The sequence below is a fragment of the Pipistrellus hanaki genome (genome assembly GCF_964339955.1).
Source record: "Pipistrellus hanaki genome assembly, chromosome: 3".
NCBI classification, from domain to species: Eukaryota; Metazoa; Chordata; class Mammalia; order Chiroptera; family Vespertilionidae; genus Pipistrellus; species Pipistrellus hanaki.
Genome location: NC_140505.1, coordinates 95,773,827 through 95,797,990, shown reverse-complemented (window position 1 = coordinate 95,797,990; position 24,164 = coordinate 95,773,827). Strand labels below are relative to the sequence as shown.

At 39.5% G+C, this 24,164-nt stretch overlaps 1 protein-coding gene across 2 annotated transcripts in view; it reads right to left on the bottom strand.

Moving 5' to 3' along the window:
• Positions 1-24,164, bottom strand: part of XPO4 (exportin 4) — a 129,265-nt gene that overhangs the window by 45,496 nt on the left and 59,605 nt on the right. Inside the window, exons 7-9 of one of the 2 annotated variants that reach the window (XM_084878547.1) lie at positions 15,635-15,747; positions 9,929-10,086; positions 9,513-9,687 (exon numbers count right to left, since the gene is read on the bottom strand). In XM_084878547.1, coding sequence (XP_084734673.1) covers positions 9,513-9,687; positions 9,929-10,086; positions 15,635-15,747 — 446 coding nt within the window. The remainder of the gene's footprint in view (positions 1-9,512; positions 9,688-9,928; positions 10,087-15,634; positions 15,748-24,164) is intronic. The other variant, XM_084878548.1, reaches the window with a different exon arrangement.

Below are 24,164 nucleotides of genomic sequence, written 5' to 3'. Positions count from 1 at the left end.
CACATGGGTCATTTTCAAAGATAAACCCCATGTTGGGACATAGGCAAAGTCTCTTCAAATTCAAGAAGATAGAAATCATATCCAGCATCTTCTCAGATCATAGTGGCATAAAACTGGAAATTAACTACAATAAAAATAATCCAAAGAAATCAAACACATGGAGACTAAACAGCATGCTATTAAACAAGGACTGGGTAACCAGAGAAATCAAGAAGAAATTAAAAACATCCTGGAAACAAATGACAATGAAAACACAACAATCCAAAATCTATGGGACACACCAAAAGCAGTTTTGAGAGGGAAGTTCATACCTTACAAGCCTATTGCAAAAAAACCAAGAAAAAATGTTAACAAATTATCTAACACTAGAACTCAAAGAGTTAGAAAAAGAGCAACAAGAAAAGCTCAGTGTAAGCAGAAGGAAGGAAATAATAAAAATCAGAGCGGAGATAAACGACATAGAGACCAAAGAAACAATACAAAAGATCAACAAAACCAAGAGCTGGTTCTTTGAAAGGATAAACAAGACTGATGAACCTTTAACCAGGCTAACCAAGAAACAAAGAGAGAGGACCCAAGTAAACAAAATCAGAAACGAAAGAGGTGAAATAACAACAGACCCCGCTGAAATACAAAGGATTGTTACAAAATAATACAAACAACTCTAATCCAACAAACTGAAATACCTGGAGGAAATGGACATATTCCTAAAAAAAATACAACCTTCCAAAACTCAATCAGGAAAAATCTAAAAATCTCAATAGACCAGTGACTTGGGAGGAAATTGAAACACTCATCAAAAAGCTTCCAGCAAACAAAAGCCCAGGGCCAGATGGCTTCACAGAAGAGTTTTTACCAAACATTCAAGGAAGAACTAAAACCTATCCTCCTCCGACTATTCCAAGAAATCCATGAGGAAGGAACACTTCCAAACTCCTTCTATGAAGCCAGCATCACCCTAATACCAAAACCAGATAATGACAACTCAATAAAAGAGAATTCAGGCCAATATCCCAAATGAACATAGATGCCAAAATCCTCAACAAAATTCTAGGAAATAGCTCCTGCAGAACATCAAAAAGATCATACACCATGACCAAGTAGGATTTATTCCAGGAATGCAAGGATGGTACAATATCCGCAAATCAATAAACGTGATACATCACATAAACAAATTGAAAGATAAAAATCATATAGTCACATCAATTGATGCAGAAAAAGCATTTGATAAAATCCAACACCTTTTCCTGATAAAAACTCTCAACAAGGTGGGAGTACAAGAATCATACCTCAACATAATAAAAGCTATATATGATAAACCCACAGCCAACATCATATCAATGAGCAAAAACTAAAACCATGCCCTCTAAGAACAGGAACAAGACAGGGATGCCCACTCTCGCCACTCTTGTTTGACACAGTACTAGAAGTGCTAGTCATTGAAATTAGACAATAAGAGGAAATAAAAGGCATCCAAATTGGAAAAGAAGAAGTAAAGTTATCCTTATTTGCAGACGACATGATATTGTACATAAAAAACCCAAAAGACTCCAATAAAAAACTAATTGACTTAATAAATGAATTTGGCAATGTAGCAGGAAATAAAAATGCCAAAAATGCCAATAAATCTATGGCATTTCTATACACCAACAGTGAACTTAGAGACACAGAGACTAAAAAAGCAATTCCATTTACCATCGCACCAAAAAAATTAAAATACCTAGGAATAAACTTAACTAAAGAAGTAAAGGGCCTATATGCGGAAAACTACAAGACACTGAAAAAAGAGACAGGGGAAGATGTAAACAGATGGAAGAACATACCATGTTCATGGACTGGTAGAATCAACATCATCAAAATGTCCATACTTCCCAAAGCAATCTATAGGTTCAATGCAAGCCCCATTAAATACCAACGGCATATTTCACTGACCTAGAAAGAACTCTCCAAAAGTTCATTTGGAACAATAAAAGACCCTGAATAGCCACAGCAATCCTGAGAAAGAAGAGTAAAGTAGGAGGGATCTCAATACCAGATTTCAAGCTGTATTACAAAGCCACTGTTCTCAAAACAGCCTGGTACTGGCACAAAAACAGACATATAGATCAATGGAATAGAATCGAGAATCCAGATATCAACCAAAATCACTATGCTCAATTAATATTTGACAAAGGAGGCACGAATATACAATGGAGTCAAGACAGTCTCTTCAATAAATGGTGTTGGGAAAATTGGACAGATACATGCAAAAGAATGAAACTAGATCACCAACTTACACCATACACAAAAATAAACTCAAAATGGATACAGGACTTAAACATAAGACGGGAAACCATAAAAATACTAGAGGCATCCACAGAAAGCAAAATCTCAGACATATGCCAAAAGAACTTCTTCACTGATACTGCCCCTAGGGTAATGGAAGCCAAAGAGAAAATAAACAAATGGGACTACATCAAAATAAAAGCTTTTGCACAGCAAAAGAAACAATCAACAAAACAACAAAAAGCCCACTGTGTGGGAGGACATATCTGCAAATGTTATCACTGATAAAGGTTTAATCTCCAACATCTACAGACAGCTTATACAACTTAAAAAAGGAAAATGAATGATCCAATTAAAAAATGGGCAATGGATTTATCTGAGAGATGCAAATCAAAACAACAATGCGGTACCATCTCACACCTGTCAGAATGGCCAACATCAACAAATCAACAAACGACAAGTGTTGGCAAGGTTGCAGAGAAAAAGGAACCCTAGTGCACTGCTGGTGGGAATGCAGACTGGTGCAACCACTGTAGAGAACAGTGTGGAATTTCCTCAAAAAACTGAAAATGGAACTCCCATTTGACCCAGTAATCCCACTCCTAGGAATATATCCCAAGAAACTAGAAACACCAATCAGAAAGGATATATGCACCCCTATGTTCATAGCAGCACAATCTACAATAGCTAGGATTTGGAAACAGCCTAGGTGCCCGTCAGCAGATGATTGGATCAAAAAACCATGATATATCTACACAATGGAATACTATGCTGTCATAAAAAAGAAGGAATTCTCATCATTTGCAACAACCTGGATGGAATTGGAGAACATCATGCTGAATGAAATAAGCCAGTCAATGAAAGAGAAACACCACATGACCTCACTCATTTATTGATAATAAAGAACATTATATACTGATGAACCAAAAGATAGATATAGAGACAGTAAAGCAACAAGCAGACTGTCAAATTACAGCGGGGAGGGGAGGGAGATCTGGGGGAGATAAGAGATCAACCGAAGGACTTGTATACATCCATATAAGTACAACCAATGGACACAAAACTCTGGGGAGGGTGGGTATGTATGGGGGGGGGGGGGGCGGGGAGGGGGCAATGGTAAAATATGTACACAGATAATTTAATAAAATAATAAAATTTAAAAAAAATGTGCTGAGAATAATAAAAGAGGTTAAATACTCCAGGTTTCACCAATATACTATTTCTTTATCTGGATGGTTGGTACACAGTTGCTCATTTTATTATTCTTAGAATTTTTATATTAAGTTTTTTCCTTATATAAGTGAAACATTTTACAGCCAGTTGAGTACAGGCTTTGGTACAACACCCAAAGCTCAATGACAGGTCAAATTACACATGTAGTGCACAGTGCAAAACATTCATGAGACAGGATAACGCAGGAATGGAGACTAGAAAAGCTGTACTGGTGCATGCTGTTATTCATCGTGTAAGTACGGAGATTCTTTCCCTAGAGTAAGTAGTATTATCATTTAAGGCAAATATGGCAATTTGGAGAAATGTAGTAGTAATGACACAAGTAAAACTCTCTATTTTACAAAAGTAAGAATTTAGAAGTCTTTGAATGTCAAATATAATATAAAATTAATTCCTTCTCTCGTGATTCTTATTTAAACTTCAAAGTACCTGTGCAGCTGACATTATTCCTGGTTTTTTAAATCCCCCAGGAGAAATTGATTTAGTGGACAAACAGTGCAGCTGTTCAGTGAGTCCTATAGATAGATTACTTAAAAATAATCTACCCCACAAAAAAAAACACCATGAGTTTGAGTTGTGATTGACAAAAGTTTTTTTAAATTATGCATTCGTAGATTAACATACTGTCTTCCTTTTGAAAATGCATAACAAATTCCCAAATTCTTAATACTAAAGAATACATATGAATTAACAGCATGCCAAGCACATGGTAGTTATTCGGACATATTTATGTAAGTGAATTAATTAATCAGCAGCACTCCCAGTTGAGTAACATCGCAGGAATTCCCCTGGCTTACTTGGGTACAAAGATCCCCTTTCTCTACTTCATTGTAGTGTTCTTTTGAACCTTTAACCCAGGGGTCCTCAATCTTTTTAAAGTGGGGGCCAGATCACGGTCCCTCAGAGAGCTGGAGGGCCGGACTATATGAACTACTAATTCCTACTGTAACACCTCGGCTGCGCTCACTGCCCAAAAAACCTGGCGGGCCGGCGGATCAGACTCCTCTGAGGGCCGCATGTGGCCCGCGGGCCGTAGTTTGAAGACCCCTGCTTTAACCCATTCATCAGTTTATGTTTCTAATGCTGTATGGAACAATAGTTATGTTAGTAAATTGGCTTCATTCTAAATCTACTATTCTCTTCATGTGCCACAAATCTATAAAAGTTAAACGATGGTTCCGTGCTATGACTGGTGCAGTGGATTGAAAAAATAAGAAATGACAAGTCAGCATTGGTAAAATTATAAACCAATCAGAATTTAAAGAAAACACTAAAATTATTTAGTAGAGAATATATAAGATGTAATAACAAAATTTCTTTCAAATATCCTAGTAGAGCTAAAGTTACTGTTCATATTAAAAAGGAAACTATCGTAAATGCAAGGCTTAAACAAATAATCTGATATCTCAGTCAATTCTTTGATCTTTCAAGCAGAGGGAGCGAATGCCTATTATGGGCTCGACAGTGTCTTGCTCTCATAGTATCATCAGAACTGCTGGGTGGGGGTACAGTGTGGCTTCCCAAACAGTCCCATCCTCTAATGAGCTAAGGTTTATTGTATTGACATCACCATTCCAAAAAGTCAGCTACAGCTACTACTCTTATCAATATCACTCAGGTTTGCTTCCCACTCACAGTTTGTAATTTGTCCATCACTAACTACACATTTCCCCACCTTTCAGGTAAATTGAGGATACCGTCCCAATAGAATTTTTCTTGTTTTGAGGTAAACCATTCAGAGACCCAATTTTCCACTTCTTTGTATGTTTTGAAGTGCTGTTCAGAAAGTGCATGTGCCATGATCAGAACAAGTGGTAAACTGAAGGAGCAAGGTCTGGTGAACACAGCGGGTGAATTAATACTTCCCAGGCAAGATCTTTTAACGTGACTTTAAATGGTTTTGAAGCGTGTGATGGAGCAAAATTCTTTGCAGTGTCTTTGGAACATTCTGGTCGTTTCACGATCAAAGCATGGTTCAGATTGATTATTTATTGTCGGTAGTGATCAGTACTAACAGTTTCACCTGGTTTTAGAAGTTCATAATACACCACACCTTCCTGATTCTATCAAATGCAGAGCTTTGTCTTCTTTCAGAAGCGATTCAAAGTTCATACTCTCTGTTCCACGCTGACTCCCAAAACAGTTTTGTTTTTTTTAATATCCCTCAATTTTTCTATTTTATTATTATTTTTTTAATCCTCATTCGAGGATATTTTTTCCATTGATTTTTAGAGAGAGTGGAAGAGAGAAGGAGAGACAGAAAAATATTGATGTGAAAGAAACCATCGATTGGTTGCCTCCTGCACGAGCCCTGACCAGGGCCTGGGCTGGAGAGAAGCCTGCAACTGCAGTACATGCCCTCGACCGGAATCGAATCGGGACCCTTCAGTCCCCAGTCTGACACTCTATCCACTGAGTCAATCGAGTAGGGCAAATTTTCTATTTTAACTTAAAAGATCATTCCTTTACACATCTTCCAACTTGGCTCAACTCTATACTATATGCTGGCACCACAATCACTCAAGGAAACTTTATCTCAGAAGCTCCACTTTGATGTCAGCGGCACCTATCCAGTCCTTGGACCAGCATAAAGGAGACACAATGCAAACAGTGGAAGGATGAGATGACACTAATGAGAATGTCTTCAGTCTACTGACAGTTCATCTTTTTGGGGTGGCTCCCAACCCCAGCCAAACTTCACCAACCTTGCCAAAATGGTTAGTATAAATCAAGCAAGCTTTAAACATATCTCTTCCCTCTGCCTTTTTTAAAAGGAAACAAATTATTGTTTAAAACAATGTTAAGTGTCATAAACAGATCAGTTAAGAGAAATGATTAATGAAAAGAAATAACACTTAGCTTCAATGAAACCTATCAGGTATGTCATAACTAGAGCACACCTTCTTTTAAAGTAAGCACACTTCTCAGAACATGTGTCTAGGGTTTCTGTATTTCTAATATTTCTGAGTGAAACCTTGAGAGAAAAACTGTTGCCAAGTTGTCTGTCTTCTAGTCAATATAAATGAACTCTAAACTTAGAATTCTGTAAACCAAGAATGTTTTGTATCTTCTGGCAATCTATCTACACTAATAAAAGAGAAACATGGAATTACCGTCACTCCACTACGCTACCAGCCAATCAGAGTGAGTATGCAAGTGAACCTGAAAACATGGCAGCAGCCCCGCCCCCCACTGTTCTAGGCCTGTGGGGGTGGGAAAAGTCAGGTACCAGCGCCTGAGGCTGGCTGCAACCTGGGAGAGGAAGAAGCCCCCTGCCCCATGATCCCAGGCCGCAGCCAACAGCAGAAGCCTCACATCTGCCTTCCCCACGTCCTGGGGGAGACAGAGAAACTGGGCCCCAGTGCCTGAGGAGCCTGGAAGACGAAAAAGCCACCTGCCCCATGATCACAGGCCACAGCCAGCTAGAGAATTCGCCCACACTGCATCCAGGGAAGACAGAGAAGCCACCCATCTGTGGTCCAGGTGGCAGTTCCTACAGCTGGATACAGCCTGGTAGAGGAGAAGCCACCCAACTCACAGTCCTGGGCACTAGTACCTGCGACTGGCTGTGGCCTGGGAGACAAAGAAGTTTTCCACCAAGCAGTCCCGGGCACCAGCACTTGTAGCTGCAGCCCAGGCAAAGCCACCTTCAAACCATCCCCTGCAGCTGCAGCCAGCCTGGCACCTATGGCTGACCAGAGGGAGGGAAGCCTGGATCCTGGGTCCCTGTGGTCGGCTGGAGGAGGGAATCCTGAGTCCTGGATACAGGGCCGAGGCAGAGGTGGTTAGGGACAATCAAGCCAGCAGGAGAGCAGTTAGAGACAATCAGGCTGGCAGGCAGAAGAAGTTAGAGGCAATCAGGCAGGCAGGTGAGCGGTTAGGAGCCAGCAGTTCTAGATTGTGAGAGGGATGTCCGACTGGCGGTTATCCCCTGAGGGGTCCCAGGTTGAAGAGGGTGCAGGCCAGGCTGAGGGACACCCTTCCCCTCCCCCACCCTGTGCACGAATTTCGTGCACCGGGCCACTAGTCCTATATAATGAGAGGAATATACTGCCAAGACCGGTTTAGCTCAGTGGATAGAGTGTTGGCCTGTGGACTGAAAGGTCCCAGGTTCGATTCTGGTCAAGGGCATGTACCTTGGTTGTGGGTACATCCCCAGTAGGGGATGTGCAAGAGGCAGCTGATCAATGATTCTCTCTCATCAATGTTTCTAGCTCTCTGTCCCACTCTCTTCCTCTCTATAAAAAATCAATAAAATATATTTTTAAAAAAACGAATATGCTAATTAGCTAGGACGCCCTCATGGGTAACATTCGGCAGGAGCAGTGGGATTGGCTGCATGTACACAAGGCCAGGCACGTGAGGCTGCATCAAATAAAAAATAATCCATTCACACGCCCAAAGACAACAGGGTTCAAGGAGAAGGGTTCCAGTTTCATTTCTCACACCCATTACTAAAAGAGTAATATGCTAATTAGACTGGGAAGCCTTCCAGGAGACCTTCCAGACATTCTTCTGGACAGAACCATGGTGGCGGGTCTAGGTAGAGGTGGTTAGGGGGCAAAAGGGAAAGGCAGTTGTGGGTGATCAGGCCAAGATGGGATGGTAGTTGTGAGTGATCAGATCGGTGGGGAAGGGGGGCAGCTGGGGGTGAGCAGGAAAGCAGGAGAGGCCAGTTGGGATCAAGCAAGCTGTCAGTGGGGGGTCAGTTGGGGGTGATCAGGTCAGTGGGGGGGAGGGCAGGTGGGGGGCGAGCAGACCAGTAGGGGGGGCAGTTTGGGGCAAGCTGGATGGTGGTAGGGCAGTTGGGGGTGATCAGGCTGGTGGGGGGGGGGCAATTGGGGGTGAGCAGGCTGGTGGGAGGGCAGGTGGGGGTGAGCAGACAAGTAAGGGGGGCAGTTGGGGACAAGCAGGCCAGCAGGCAGAGTGCTTGGGGACAATCAGGCAGCGGTTAGAAGCCAGCAGTCCTATATTGTGAGAGGGATCTCAGATTAGAAAGGGTGCAGGCCGGACTGAGGGACAACCCCACCCACCCTCCCCACCCCCCGTGCATGAATTTCGTGCACCAGGCCACTAGTAAATATATAATAAAGTTACATATAATCACAATACCACAAAGTTAACATCACTATTTAAACGTAAAAGTTCTTATTGTAAAATGGAACTTCAACATAATCCTATATAATAAAGAGCTAATATACAAACTGTCATCACGCTCTTATGTCTTAAAGGCTCAGACACTCTAATACTGGGGAGAGAAAAATGGGGACTAGCCAGGCACAAATGAGCTCACAAGAGAGGAATGGGGACCAGCCAGGCTGTGGCCCAGGAGAGGGAAAAGCTGCCCACCCGGTGGTCACAGGCATCAGAGACTGCGCCTGCAGCCCAGGAAAGAGATAAGCCACCCGCCTTGTGGACCCAGGCACCTATGGCTGTGGCCCAGGCGAAGCCGCCCACCATGGTCCCCTGTGGTTGCAGCTGACCCGGGGGGAAGCTAGCCCGGATCCTGGGTGCCTACTACTGGCCAGAGGAGGGAATCCTGGGTCCTGGGTGCAGGGTGAGGCAGAGGTGGTTAGGGGAGATCAGGCCAGCAGGGGAGCAGTTAGGATCCAGTGGTCCCGAATCACAAGAGGCAGTCGGACATGCCCTGAGGGATCCCAGATTGGACATCCTGCAGGCCGGGCTGAGGGGAATCGTCGTTCCCCTTTCCTCCCCCAAGCACCGGGTCTCTAGCTTTTAATGTAATTGTTTCATTCCATTTCCTACATTCAGGTACTAAATTATAAAGTTAAATTTTGAATCCAATACATTTTATCTACTAAATTGATTTCAATCCACATTTAAAAAAAAAATCATGTTTCTAAACACAGATTACCAAGTAATTTGCACATAAAAGCAAAAATTTTAACAACTAGCACTCATTTAAAATTACTACTTGTCATGAGAAATACCTCAAAGGCACAGTAAATTTCCTTGTGAACAAGAGACACCATTAATTCAGAATGGTCACTTACCACTTCTTCCAAAGCAGCACTACGCCCAAAAGAACAAGTGAGGTGTGTGAGGCAGTTCACAAAGGACGAGAAAAGCTCACTTGGAATGGCAGTTAAAACGTTTCGAGGGAACACAGTTATCAGGTTGCTGATAATGCTGGAGATCCCCACAGCTTCTGAATCTTCTATTTCAATTCTACAAACCAGGTAACAAATGTTACTAGTGATGGAAGACAAGTTACAATAACTCATTTCCAAACATGCAAAAATTTTCACCTATTCATTTTTAAAGGCATGTCTCTGTATTAATTTCAAATTATCATATAATTCAAAACATACAAAGTGGGAAAAAATCACTAGTTTTTGTTCTACCACTGTTAAACATATAAACAAACCTGAAAGTTCCTTTTTTGGTGACAAAGGGCAAGTATACCTACCCATTGATAGTACTCAGTAAACCCTCAATGAAGTGTGCTAGGTAGTCAACCTGTGCTCCTTCATCGGGGAAGACAGGTCCATGCAAAGAAGCTAACTGGGCGAGACACTGCAGAGAATCTTGTGCCATATCCGAATCTTCTCTGATTTTTCGATGTACCTGTTAGAAAGAATTACTAATTAATAAAAATAAATTCTTCTGTTGTAAGGGTCACATTACTACCATGCTGAATGAGGTAAGTGAAAACATCATAATAGCTGGTTATTTCTAGAAAATTAATTCCTGAATTAAGCTAAATTTGAGAATGTCCCTCAGTCCACTTTACATTGTAGTCCATGATTTTAAACAAATCAATTACATTTTTAACATTGAATTGTCTCCAGCATGCTATGACAAAGAGAGAAACAGATGCCAGCTAGTCAGACACAAAGCTTCTTCTAAAAACAGCAACGACAGTCATCTGTATTATGCTAGCTATGCCTCACTACAGCTCCTTGCTAAAGTTAGCAGACAAGTTCAATCAAGAGTATACAGATGCTGCTTTAGTGGAAGTAAACAGTTGCATATGGAGAAAACCAACATACCACTCAATTCCTAGACACTCATTCATTCAACAAATATAAAGCACTCTCTTAATCACTCTGAGATTGCTTAAAATTTGTTTCAATCTCATTTTACCCTACATCATTAATAAATGCTAAAATATTTAAAAACTGTATTTCAATTATATTTAAATCTATCTTAAACCTCATCTAGATTTTATTTCAATGATACAATGCAGACTTGAAACAACCAGTATATAATGTTCCTATATTGCTCCCTACTTTTACATTGTTACTAATATTCTCAGATTTTAAAGATGCTTCATTTTGCCTAGCCAGTTTAGCCCAGTGGATAGATTGTCAGCCTGTGGACTGAAGGGTCCCTGGTTCCATTCCGGTCAAGGGCACATGCCTGGGGTATATCCCCATTGGTGGGCATGCAGGAGGCAGCCAATCAATTATTCTCTCTCATCACTGATTTTCCTACCTCTCTCCCCCCTCCGCTTCCTCTCTGAAATAAATGATATATATAAATTTTAAAAATGAAATAAAATAAAGATGCTTCATTACTGTGAGCCACCTAATTAAAATAGCCAAGGAAAACAGTAAAGAATTTGTAACCATTTTCTATTTTCCATAAATATATAACTTCTTTAGCCTTTCTTTTTCTACATAAATCTTTTTGCTTTCTGAATGTAGCATAATTTTAAACATCTATTCTCTCTTTGGTTTAGATTATGTTCACTTTGACTCTGCAAACCATAATAATTATTTGAAGTCAGAACATTTCTCTTAAGTATTCACTGGTATAGTGCTGGGACACAGTGAACAAATACTAAAAAAATTTTTATTCACCACTGATTTCATTAAGAATTAATCCCCGAACTTAAGGTTTTAAGAAATTTAAAATAATAAAAAGTCACAAAGTTAAATGATCTACTGGCATATTTTAAAATGTTTCCCCCTTTGGTCTAAAGTAGTGGATGGCAAACCATGGCCTGCAAGCCTAGTCTAGCTTCCCACCCATTTTGTATAGCTGTGGTTTTAACATTTTATATGGGGGATAAAGGGGGATAATCAAAGAATATTCAAGAAATGTAAAAATTATAAAAATCCACATTTTTACAGAAGTTCATAACAGTTTTAATTGAACAGCCACACTTGTCTGTCTGGGTGTTGTCTACAGCTACTTCTATACAACAACCCCAATGGCAGAGCTGAATAGCTACCTCAGAGAATACACGACTGCACAGTCTAAAGGGCCTTTACACAAAAAGTTTGCCAATACCTGGTCTAGAACAATGCAAATGTTTTTCAAAATATATTCTATATTTTAAGTGTTATATAGTAAATTTAAACTATACAAATTCCTATGCCCATATTGTCTAATTCATGTAGTTTTGAATACAACTCATTTGGAAGTTCCTTGTCTGAAAACTAACTGAATTTCTGTCATCATGCCCTTGCATCTAACGTTAAACATGATTATCTGAGGGTGCCTATCAACAGATACAATGCAATGTGGGACAACAGTGTGTTTCTTCTCTGCCCAGAGAGCTAAATGGTTGCTTGTTCCCGGTCTAGTAGTGACAAATCAAAAGAAATAATACCTTTAATGAAATAACTAATATTATGTAGTAAAATAAAAATAAGAAACTGCCCTCAGAGCCTACCAGTACTGTTCTCTGAACTATGAGCCACATATAATCAGTGATAAACCAATATCTATACTAACAATAGGGTAATATGCTAATTAGAGTGGGAGACCTTCTGGAAGACCTTCTGGAAAAAGCCATGGTGGCAGGGCCAAGGCAGAGGTAGTTAGGAGTGATCAGGCCAGGAAGGGAGGGCAGTTGGGGGTGATCAGGCTGGCAGGGTCAGTTGGGGGTGAGTAGGCCGGCGGGGGGTGGGAGAAATTGAAAGTTCGGGCAAGCAGGCTGGCAGTGGGGGACAATTAGGGGGTGATCAGGCTGGCAATTGGGGGTAAGCAGGCCAGTGGAGGGAGCAGTTGAGGTGAGCAGGCCAGTGGGGGGAGTAGTTTGGGGTGATCAGGCACACAGGGATCGGGCCTAAACCAGCAGTCAGACATCTCCAAGGGGTCCTAGATTGGAGAGGGTGCAGGCCAGACTTAGGGACACCCCTCACCATGCACAGATTTCGTGATCCGGGTCACTAGTTTCTACATAAAATAGTAGGTTCATGCCTTCTTCTATTTTCAGCATTATAAGGGACTTCTACTATATCTGAATTACACTCTACACATTTAAAACTGAATTCCTCACCCAAATAGGAAAGAAGCAGAGGTATAAAGAAAAGCCAATTCTAGCGGAAAATCCTGAGAAGAATATCTAGCAGAATATCCTAACTATGAATCAGGATAAGGATGAAGACAAGGAACAGAAAAAAAACAGTGAGTGAGGTGGTGATTCCTATGGAACATGCTGACCCTGAGATGTCTGTGGGCCTTCCAAACACAAGCCTCCAGTAAGCACTAGGATTATAAGGCCTTGGACTCTGGAGTAGCCTGTGCTGAATATAGATCTAAGAGTCAGCAGTGTAGAAGTGGTGCCTGAGGTCCTATGTGGGGAAGAGGCAGCCTGCAGAAAGCGTAATCAGTCAGCAGAGTTGAGAACTGTCATAGGAATACAATTATACAAAGAACCGAGAAAGAAGAGACCCTAAATGAAAACAAAACAAAACAAAAAAAAAACCTGACAAAAAGGTAGGAGGAAGAATTAAGGAGACTGTTTTTTCCAGCACCTTATGGAAGAGAGAGAAATTGAAAAGACTATAAACTTTGGAGAGGCAAATAAATACTTTAGGTTTAAAGTATTCCTAAATTCAGGTAATCAACATACTTCAAGTCTTGATTCCATAGTATATTTGTTTATCCACTCAATAAATAGTGATATCTTATGCTGCTTTCAATTAGGTAATGAATCCTATAATTGTAAACTTAACAAAAACTGAATGAAATTTTACGATTTCAACTGTCATTTTGCTAACAAATAAAATGTAAATGGCTTATAAACTACTTAAATGAAAGTGAGAGGCCACAAACACAAAGATGTTAAAATAAAAAAGTGAGCCGTATCCTGTTTTCTCAGTGGTTAGAGCACCGGCCCGCAGACTGAAGGGTTTCAGGTTCACTCTGGTCAAGGTAAGATACTTTGGTTGCAGACTCGATCCCCAGCCCTGGTTGGGGAGTGTACGGAAGGCAACCAATTGATGTGTCTCTCTCACATCAATATTTCCCTCTCTGTCTGTCCCTCTCCCTTCCACTTCTCTAAAAATCAATAAAATAAAAATAAAAAATCCTTGAGTCAGGATAAACAACAACAAAAAAACCATCACCACCACCACAACAAAAATAACAAAATGAAAAAGGGTTAACTTTCAAATTCAAAAGTTATCTGCATGTGGTCTTTCACAGCTGACAGGAGCAGCTGTCTGGTTTGTGGAGACAGCTGTTCAGATTGAGACTCACCATTTCCAGGCTACCAGCAAGTTTTCTACCTTTTCATTAACTGCTGGAGTGGGGTCTACTCTCAGCCAAATGAGCAACATAAGATCTGAGCTTGGATCCATATCAAAACAATTTCTATCAGATGAGGAAGACAACAGAATTTTCAATTTAGTTACAATGATTTCTGATACTGACAGTTCTTTGAATTATTTATGCTTTAAAGAAAAAAGTAAAGCTAATGCTCAGTATGAACCCTTCATAAAAACGCCTTAATTTATACACCCATGGATGAGTAACCTCGTTTCTAGAGGTTCTTAAATATATGCAATATTTTAAATAGTTCAACCAAAAAAGGGGACATAGTTGTAACACTAGTACATAATATTTTTAAAACATGGAAAGGCAAGAAATTATAATTAATGGTTGGAACTAAGCAAAAATCTTTTTTTTCTTTTTAATTGGTCTTTATTTGGGTCTTTGCCCTAGTCCTTAGATCTGCCTAAATAATATGCTCATGCTATTTAAGCATGCAGCCTCCAAAACACACACACACACACACACACACACACACACACACACACACACATTTTTCCCCCAGCTTCTGACTGTTATATTGTGGTTGTGGACAAACATGGGACATGTTGCTTACTTCTTTATATTTAGCACACACACACACAAAAAGCACCATTTAAAGATATAAATTCTACACAACAACACTAACTTCACTCACAACTGATAATTCATATATAAAAAGTTCACATCTCTAGAGGAGTTCTCAAAATGTACTCCAGGGATCCCAAAAGGTTAAGATCTTGCCAGGTTATCTCGAAGGACAAAACTGTTTTCCTACAGTACTCAGATAATAATTATCTTTTCCATCCTTACTGTCACACATGTACACAGTGGAGCTACCCCAAGGCTATATGTGGTAATACTACAACCAACTGAACAGAAGCAAGTAAGAGATTAGCTGTCTTGTATTAAACCTAACATTAGATACATTTGCAAAAAATGTATAATGCTACTCTTCTCATTTCTAATTAACTTTTTTATTTGTTCATTAAAATATTATGTCATGATTCGTTATTGCTATTTTTAAATGAATTAATAAATTATGTTTTAAATTTTAGCTTGAATTTTTAATATGGTAAGTATTAACACATTGCAAACAGATCATGAGAATTCTCACTTCATATTACACAGTGTTTTACAAATTGTCATACTTTAAAAAGATATTAGCTTGTAAGAACATGTAATAACTTCAAAATGCAATGGACATTTCATTTTAAAGAGTGCCTTTTCCATTTATGTAAAATGTTTTTGTACTCGTTCAATAGAAACTTATTTGGCCACTGGGTAAAGCTGGCAATAAAACTACTGGTCCGCAATGTGTTAATATTACAACCCACATAAACAAAAGCTCTTTGAATCCTTAAAAGATTTTTAAAGTGTAAAGGAGTCCTGAAACCAAAAATATTGAAAACTTCAGTTCTAGGATATAAGCCCTTCATAATTCTATATACTTTTATAAAATATCAAGAACATTTCTATGTAATTTCTGTTTCAGCAGAAAGATTGATTAGAAGAGAAGACTTTAGAGGACAAAAGCGATTTTTACCTAAAAAAAACTACAGACTCACACTCATTTAGAGGCCTTCTGTGACCTTTGCCACTGGAGAGGAAAACCTTTCCAACTTACTGTAAAGAAAAGCTCCATGACTCTGCTGTCCAGAAGGGTCTCCCGCCAGGACTCCGTTGGCTTTAACAGCACATTTTGTGAGGATTCAAACATGGCTATATAATGTCTGCCCAGTTATCTGGTGTCAAGGTCAACAACAATAACATTCTTACTTTGTCTAAAGTATAAATATACCCGAAATATAACAGGAGCCATCCAGAAAGAATGTAATGGAAACAGTTTAAGCCTCTTCACATATGCTACATAATTCATGCATGAAGCTTAGGAATAAAAGGCATTAAGTGCTGAAAAAAAAAGAATGCTATAGGAATGTAAGATAACAGTGTCAGGAATACAGAAACTTTGATGACCACAGATCTTAACCGTGGTAACACTAATGCAAAACAGATGCCAAAATATATACAAAAAGAGAAATCAATATATAGAATATGAATCTCACATAGTCTACTTGGAAAAATACTATTTCCCCCAAAGGCAATATATTTAAGAACAAACATACATTGCATTGAAGAAGAAAAACTCCCACATCAGAGTATCAATTTCACACAAAGAAATAATTGGATCACATAAAACTCTATCAATGCTCATTTTAAAATCCCAGAGACTAAAATTCAGTCTTAGGTGTTCAGGTGCTCCATATCAAACATACTTCTAAAAGAATACTTTCTTTGCCATACATAAGTCACCATAACATATTTACAAGAGTTTGTGAACATAACTCACTCAATGACACTGACATGATAACTGAAGTCTTTCAGAACTAGGGAAGACAGTAATTGCCTATCCCATAGCTCATCAAATGTCCAAATGAAATACACCCAGTGGGCTACGTTCTCATCATAGCATTATAAATTGCAACAACAATTATCCAAAACTACAGCTTGTAAAACTTAGATGCAAGTTCAAAACTGCTATAGTTTTATTAAACCCCAAATCATTTACAGAGAACATTAAAAGCTGTGTCAATGTTTTGGAAACCTTTTTTTTTAAAGATTACTGTTTAACCCTTTTTAAATCTCTAGTGTTATTTTGTATCTAAAGAGAAAGGGAATAGTTGGTAGTAATTTCAGAAGAGAGTCGGATTGCTGGGTTTTGAAAAATCACTCCACTCAATGGATGAATAAAACTAAGACTCAAACCAGGTCCATCTCAGTTCCTCACCTGCCCCCTTGTGGAGATGTAGGGAGAATCCAAAGCCAAAAAAGGTAACTGATAGAACTCAATAAAGCCAGCCTGAATTTAAGAGAACAGAAATAGCCAACAAATACTGTTTTTGGCCTTAGTTGGTTTGTCTGAGTAGATAGAACGTCAGCCTTCGGAACGAAGGGTCCTGGGTTCGATTCCAATCAAGGGCACGTGCCTGGGGTTGTGGACTCAATCCTCAGTAGGGGGCTTGCAGGAGGCAGCCAATCAATGATTCTCATCATTAATGTTTTTCTCTCTCTCTCCCTCTCCCTTCCTCTCTGAAATCATAAAAATATCTATTTTTAAAAAATACTGTTTTTATTTTCAGTGTGCTAATCTTTTCTAAAATGATCTCATGTCTTCACTAGACATCTAAGGCTGTTAACAATATGATCTTCACTCATAATGTAACACCCTGATTGAATACAAGATCTTTCTATATACATGTGGTTTTGTTTTCCAGCTCAGAACCTGGAAGGAGTTTTCTCTGACACAAAGTCTACCTTCCATCAAGAAAGCTCATCTGTAGGGCACCTCACTCACAAAGAGTCATGCTGATTTTCTTTGAAGAACCACCACCCAACCTTATTATGAGCACTTCCATTAAAAATACCATGTTCTCATAATAAAAATGCACAGCCCTAGCTAATCTGGCTCAATGGATAGAGCATCAGCCTGCAAAGGGTCCCGGTTTGATTCTGGTCAAGGGCATATCCCCAGTAGGGGGTGTGTAGGAGGCAGCCAGTCAATTACCCTCTCTCATCCTTGGTGCTTTTATCTATCTCTCCCTCCCACTTCCTCACGGAAATGAATAAAAAATATTTTTATAAATAAATAAAAATGCACAGATTCTAATTTGTATAAGATACACCCAACATAACTTAATTACAAATAATATCTCTGTACTAAAAACCAAATAATTCTCCCCAAAAGCATTTTAATAAAAACTTAAACATGAAAACACAAGAAAGAACAGTATTATAATGAATGGAACAAAAATTTTAAGAACAATACAATTCCAACAAGAAATGAGTTTTAGTTAGCAGATTGTGCAGGGAAACTGTTGAAGTTGCCTCTGAAGAGGAGACTAAGAGGTCTCTTCCGTGTTACCTGAAAGGTTACTATGAATATTGTGGTATTACTTTTCAACTTTAAAACTATTTCAAAGCATATTACAATGTGAACAGAATACTTAAAGACAGCCAAAGAATTAGCATAATACCACTCCTCCCACAGGTGATTCTTAATGTAGAATATTATTAAAATAAAACAAAAAGACTACCACTAAAACGCAGAAATCTAGGACTTTTTTTGGGGGGGGTGAGGGGTGGTTGTCAAACGATCCCAAATAGAAATAATTTCCTTTGTAGTTCATAACTAGCTGGGCATTCCAATGCAGTCCCCAGAATCTCTCTAGCTATCCATAAAAAAGAAGGAATTCTTATTTGCAGCAACCTAGATGGAATTGGAGAACATCATGCTGAGTGAAATAAGCCAGTCAGTGAAAGAGAAACACCACATAACCTCACCCATTTATGGATAATAAAGATCATTATAAACTGATGAACCAAAAGATAGATATAGAGACAGTAAAGCAACAAGCAGACTGTCAAATTACAGCGGAGAGGGTAGGGAGATCTGGGGAAGAGATCAACCGAAGGACTTGTATACATGCATATAAGTACAGCCAATGGACACAAAACTCTGGGGAGGAAGGTATATATATATATATATATATATATATATATATATATATATATATATATATATATATATGGGGGGGGGAGGGACAATGGTAAGAAGATATGTACACAGATAATAATTTAATAAAAAAGAATAAGGGAAAAAGAGAATCTCTCTAGCTAAAGATCAGTGCTGCATTGGTTGGGCAATGTTGACAATATCATCAGAAGTGATATTTTCACTGTGTTTAATGTTTTTTCACTTCTTTCTATCTCTTTGTGGTCCTCTGAGAGCTCTGATGATTAGGCGGAGGCAGAAGTACCACCTCAATCTGAGCCTGTCTATTCTGAATAGCCAGTTTCACTGTAATCCCCAGACCCTTCCAATCACTGGTTGCTTTGGCAATGTCATCACCAACCTTTTTTGGAGATGGATCCAGGGGCTGCTGTTGGGTGTGAGGGCAGACGTGGCACTGACTTCCCCACCAGTGTACCTCAAATATATATTGGTCTCCTTAGAGTTGAACTTCAGCAGCATGGTGAAGGCAGCTGGTGTCGGATGAACCCAGATATGGGAGGACTGAAGAAAGTTGCGCCTAAGCCTCATCTGAGCTGAAAACCAAAAGCTAGTGCTTCCATCTTAAGAAAATACATTTTCTGCCGAAACCGGTTTGGCTCAGTGGATAGAGCATTGGCTTTGATTCCGGACAAGGGCATGTACCTTGGTTGCGGGCACATCCCCAGTAGGGGGTGTGCAAGAGGCAGCTGATCGATGATTCTCTCTCATCGATGTTTCTAACTCTATCTCTCTTGCTCTCTGTATAAAATCAACAAAATATATTAAAAAAAGAGAAAAAATACATTTTCAATGATTTAAAGTGTAAATAAAGCAATAGTTTATTTTAAGAATAGCTTTAAATAAAATAGTTTCCTTTTCAAATCTTTCACAAGTTTTAGTTTTATAGTACTACTTTGACATGTCATAATATCTGGACATTATATGGCTTTATCTTTTTTATCTAAATACTAGAGGGGTGGGGTGTCCTTTAACCCAGGCTCACCCTCTCCAATCTGGGTCCCCACGAGGGATGTCCGACTACCCGTTTAGACCCGATCCCAAGGTAAGATATGGGACCACCTTGGGATCGGGTCTAAACAGGCAGTCGGACATCCCTCTCACAATCCAGGACTGCTGGCTCCCAACTGCTCGCCTGCCTGCCTACCTGCCCGATTGCCCCTAACCACTTCTGCCTGCCAGCCTGATCACGCCCTAACCACTCCCATGCCGGCCTGATTGACGCCTAACTGCTCCCCTACTGGCTCAATTGCCCCTAACTGCCCTCCCCTGCGGGCCTGGACCCCCCCCCCAAATGCCCTCCCCTACTGGCATAGTTGCCCCCAACTAACCTCCCTTGCAGGCCTGGGTCCCTCCCAACTGCCCACCCCTGCTGGCCATCTTGTGGTGGCCATCTTGTGTCCACATGGGGGCAGGATCTTTGACCACATGGGGGCAGCCATCTTGTGTGCTGGAATGATGGTCTATCTGCATATTACTCTTTGATTAGATAGGAAGCCTGGTGCATGGGTGGGGGCCAGCTGGTTTGACCTGAACGGTGTCCCAGATCAGGGTGGGGGTTCTCTTAGGGCGTGGGGCAGCCTGGGCGAGGGGCCTGTGGTGGTTTGCAGGCCGGCCACACCCCGCAGCGACCCAAACAGAGGCCCTGGAATCTGGAACTTATTTACCTTCTACAATTGAAACTTTGTAGTCTGGAGCAGAGACAAACTCCCTGCTCACTATGGCTGCCGCCATTTCTGTTTGGTTTTATGTATCTTCTATAATTGAAACTTTGTAGCCTTGAGAGCTCTGATGATTAGGCGGAGGCAGAAGTACTACCTCAATCTGAGCCTGTCTGTTCTGAATAGTCAGTTTCACTGTAATCCCCAGACTCCAGCCAGGGCAGGTGAAAAGCTTTGCTTCTTTCTTTGACGGTGGCAACGCTAACCTGCTCTTTCCAACTCTGAGGCTGCCGCAATTTTTCTTGGGATTTATCTTCTATAATTGAAACTTTGTATCCTTGAGTGGAGGCCTAGGCTGGCCAGAGTGTGTGGAAAGCTTGGCTTCTGTTGCCGGGGAAACCCAAGCCTCTCAACTGCTCTCTGTAGCTACAGCCATCTTGGTTGAGGTTAATTTGAATACTCGCTCAGATTGGTTGGTGGGCGTGGCTTGAGCGGAGTGGTGGCTAATTTGCATATTATTCTTTTATAAGGTAGTATGCCACCACTGAGCCTAGCTGACGTGGCTCAGTGGCTAAGCATGGACCTATGAATCAGAAGGTCACAGTTTAATTCCCAATGTGGCACATGCCCTGGTTTCAGGCTCAATCCCCAATGTGAGGCAGACAGGAGGCAGCCAATCAACAATTTTCTCTCATCATTGATGTTTCCATCTCTCTCTCTGAAATCAATAAAAAAAATATTTTTTAAAAAAGTCATCAGTAAAAGAGAAGTCTAAATTAAGTGATTATTTAGTAAATTAATCATTTATTATAACTATTATACGCTTGTCAAATTTTAGAACAGATATAGTCACAACAGATTGATACTATTAATAGCTATCATTTACCAAAATTTAAATCAGATTTTTAAATCAAGGGTTTTCTTGCACATTTTTCTAAAATGAACAATGAACTCAGATAATTTACAAGTTATATCAGAATAATTCATTTGTAACCAAATAAATAAAATTCCACTAGTAAGATAGCAATACAGAGCTACTTTCAGCATTTTAATAATCTATGTATTTTTAAATTTTTTTCATCAACATCTAATCTTGCTTCACCTTCCCATGTTTTCACCGAATTCAAGAATAAGGAGTTATAATATGATGATTTTCTTTCACTGTATCAAATCCAAGCCACAACAATCCTACCTACTTCTAAAATTTTCCATTTAGGAAAACTCACCATCTTCTAAGAAGCCAAAGACACATAAAATGCTCTATAGCTACATGACCCAAGACATAAACAACCAGGCTAAGAGCCAGGACAGAGCATACTGCTACTGACTGTCATTGGAAATAACACACCAAGTCTTCTGTCTCAGAAAACAAACCATATTATCACAAGTATATGCCTCTTAGCAAGAGGGGGAAGGGGGAAACCATCTTTGGAAATATATGTGTTCTTACATATGCAATGGGTTCTTGTTCACTTACCTACACATTCAGTAAGGGTGTCATTTGTAATGGTGACTGACAGTAAAAAGACAATTAAATGAGTCATATAAAAATCTACAAACTGTCCTTGATCAAATATGAAGTCTGAAATTTTCCACTGCCTATTCTTACTTCACAATACAGGTTTGTAACAACAATGGACTTTTTACCAAAGTAATAAATAATTTCTCCATCCTTCCATATTCTTTTTATGCTACCTCATTAGTAAAAACAAAGTTTCAGAAGCATAGTATTTTTTCTTAACAACAAAAATTGCTATTTCTCTCCTGGCATAAAACAATAGCTATGAGCCTGTCTTACACATACAGTTATTGCAAGTAACCAGAAGTCCTTTGAAATAAAGGAGACCTGACTTCACCAGGATGTTTTCCCAAACCTTACCTCCAAATAGAAATGCTGACTTTACTGGAAATCCTAGTTTAGGTGAAGACGTCTATATCCCACTACTATTTTATGATCCAGTTAGCTTTCCCCAAGAGATTGAGTTAAAAAAATATTTTTTTTTATCAAAATCAAATCAGATCCACAAAAATAGAATACTAATAAAAGGCAGTGTAACCAAACTAAAAATAGAAGAGTCACTGAAGCCAACATACCAAACATACCTGCCAAACATTCTTATTACAAAACGATATTGTCATTTACAATTAGCATTGCCAAAACCCCTAAGCATTTATGGACACTAGATGAACCACTAGCTAAAGAATATTAGCAGCATAAACAGATATCCAAGAACTGAGATAATATTTCTGAAACACCTCACCTCAATAATCAAATAACAGATAATATTGTTAAGCATCTATTACTATGTCCTAGCCACTATGCAAGGTGCTAACAATACAGTAAACAAAGCATGACCTGTGCTTTTGTTAGCTCCCAAACCAGTGAGTCAACAGATTCATTCATTCTTGATTATTCAAGTCAGCTAAGAAATGAAAATTTACACCTGAGATGTGAGGCAAGTAGAAGTAAAGCACATGTAACACATATGAGAAGCCACAGCACAAGAAACCTGACCTGGTTCATAACGGAGGCTCAATTAGGAGGTGACTAGGCAAAGAAGGGTAAAGGGATCCAGGCAGAGACATTCCATGTGGGAAGGCACCAGGGAAGGAAGAGACAGGGCTTTTGATTGCAGTTCTAACTAGGAGAGCATGGAAAAGAGCTTCAAGAGGGAGGCAGAGATCAGACCACTCAGGTACTCAAGAGCCCATTTTTAAATGTGGATGATGAATGACAGAGGGTCAGTCATAGAACAAGGACACTCTTTGGACAGCAGTGATCTACAACAGAATAAAAACAGGTGGATTTAATCTCAGTCTCATTTGAGAGAATAAGACCGGCCACAATGGCTGAGGAATTAGATCATTGAGCCAGGGTGATTTTAACATCCACCAAATCCCAGAAGCTATAGATTTTATACCACACCCAAGCCTAAAGGGGAGGATACTTTCAATCACCTTCTACATATATAAAACCTACATATAATAATCCTTTTTAAAAAAGAGTTTACAGATGATATCATGTATATAGAAAACTTTTTAAATCACTAAAAGTATTTGAGCTAAAAAGTTTAGCAAGGTTACATAGTACAAAATCAACATTAAATAATTCTTATTTCTATATACAAGTAAAAAATAATATGAAGCTGAGACCGGTTTGGCTCAATGGATAGAGTGTTGGCCTGTGGACTGAAGGGTCCCTGGTTCGATTCTGGTCAAGGGCATGTACCTTGGATGCGGGCACATCTCCAGTAGGGATGGTGCAAGAGGCAGCTGATCGATGATTCTCTCTCATCGATGTTTCTTACTCTCTATAGCTCAATCTTCCTCTCTGTAAAAAACCAATAAAATATATATATATAAAAGAATAATATGAAAATAACACAAGTTAATTGTACTTAAAATCAAACTAAAAGAAATAAAATATTCAGGAATACATTCAACAAAATAAGTCCAAAACTTTTACTCTAAAAACTATAGTGGCTCAGATGGTGTGTCTCAGTGACTGAGGTCAACCTTTGAACCAGAAGGTCACAGTTCAATTGCAGTCGAAGCACATGCTTGGGTTGTGGGCTCCATCCTCAGAGGCAGCCAATCAATGATTCTCTCTCATCACTGATGTTTCTATCTCTCTCTCCCCATCTCCATTCCTCCCTGAAATAAATAAAAAGTATTAAAAACTGACAACTATAAAACAGTGTTGAAGAAAAATAAACATCTATTAAATGGAAAGACCCCATGCTGATGGGTGGGAAAACCTGGCATTGTCAAAATGGCAACACTCACAAACTGATTGATGCCTCAACACAAGCCCTATGCACAATACCAGCTGCCATTTTTGCAGAAATGATATGCTGATCCTTAATTTCATATGGAAATGCAAAGAACATAGAGAAGACAAAATAATCTCAAAAAAGAACAAAGTT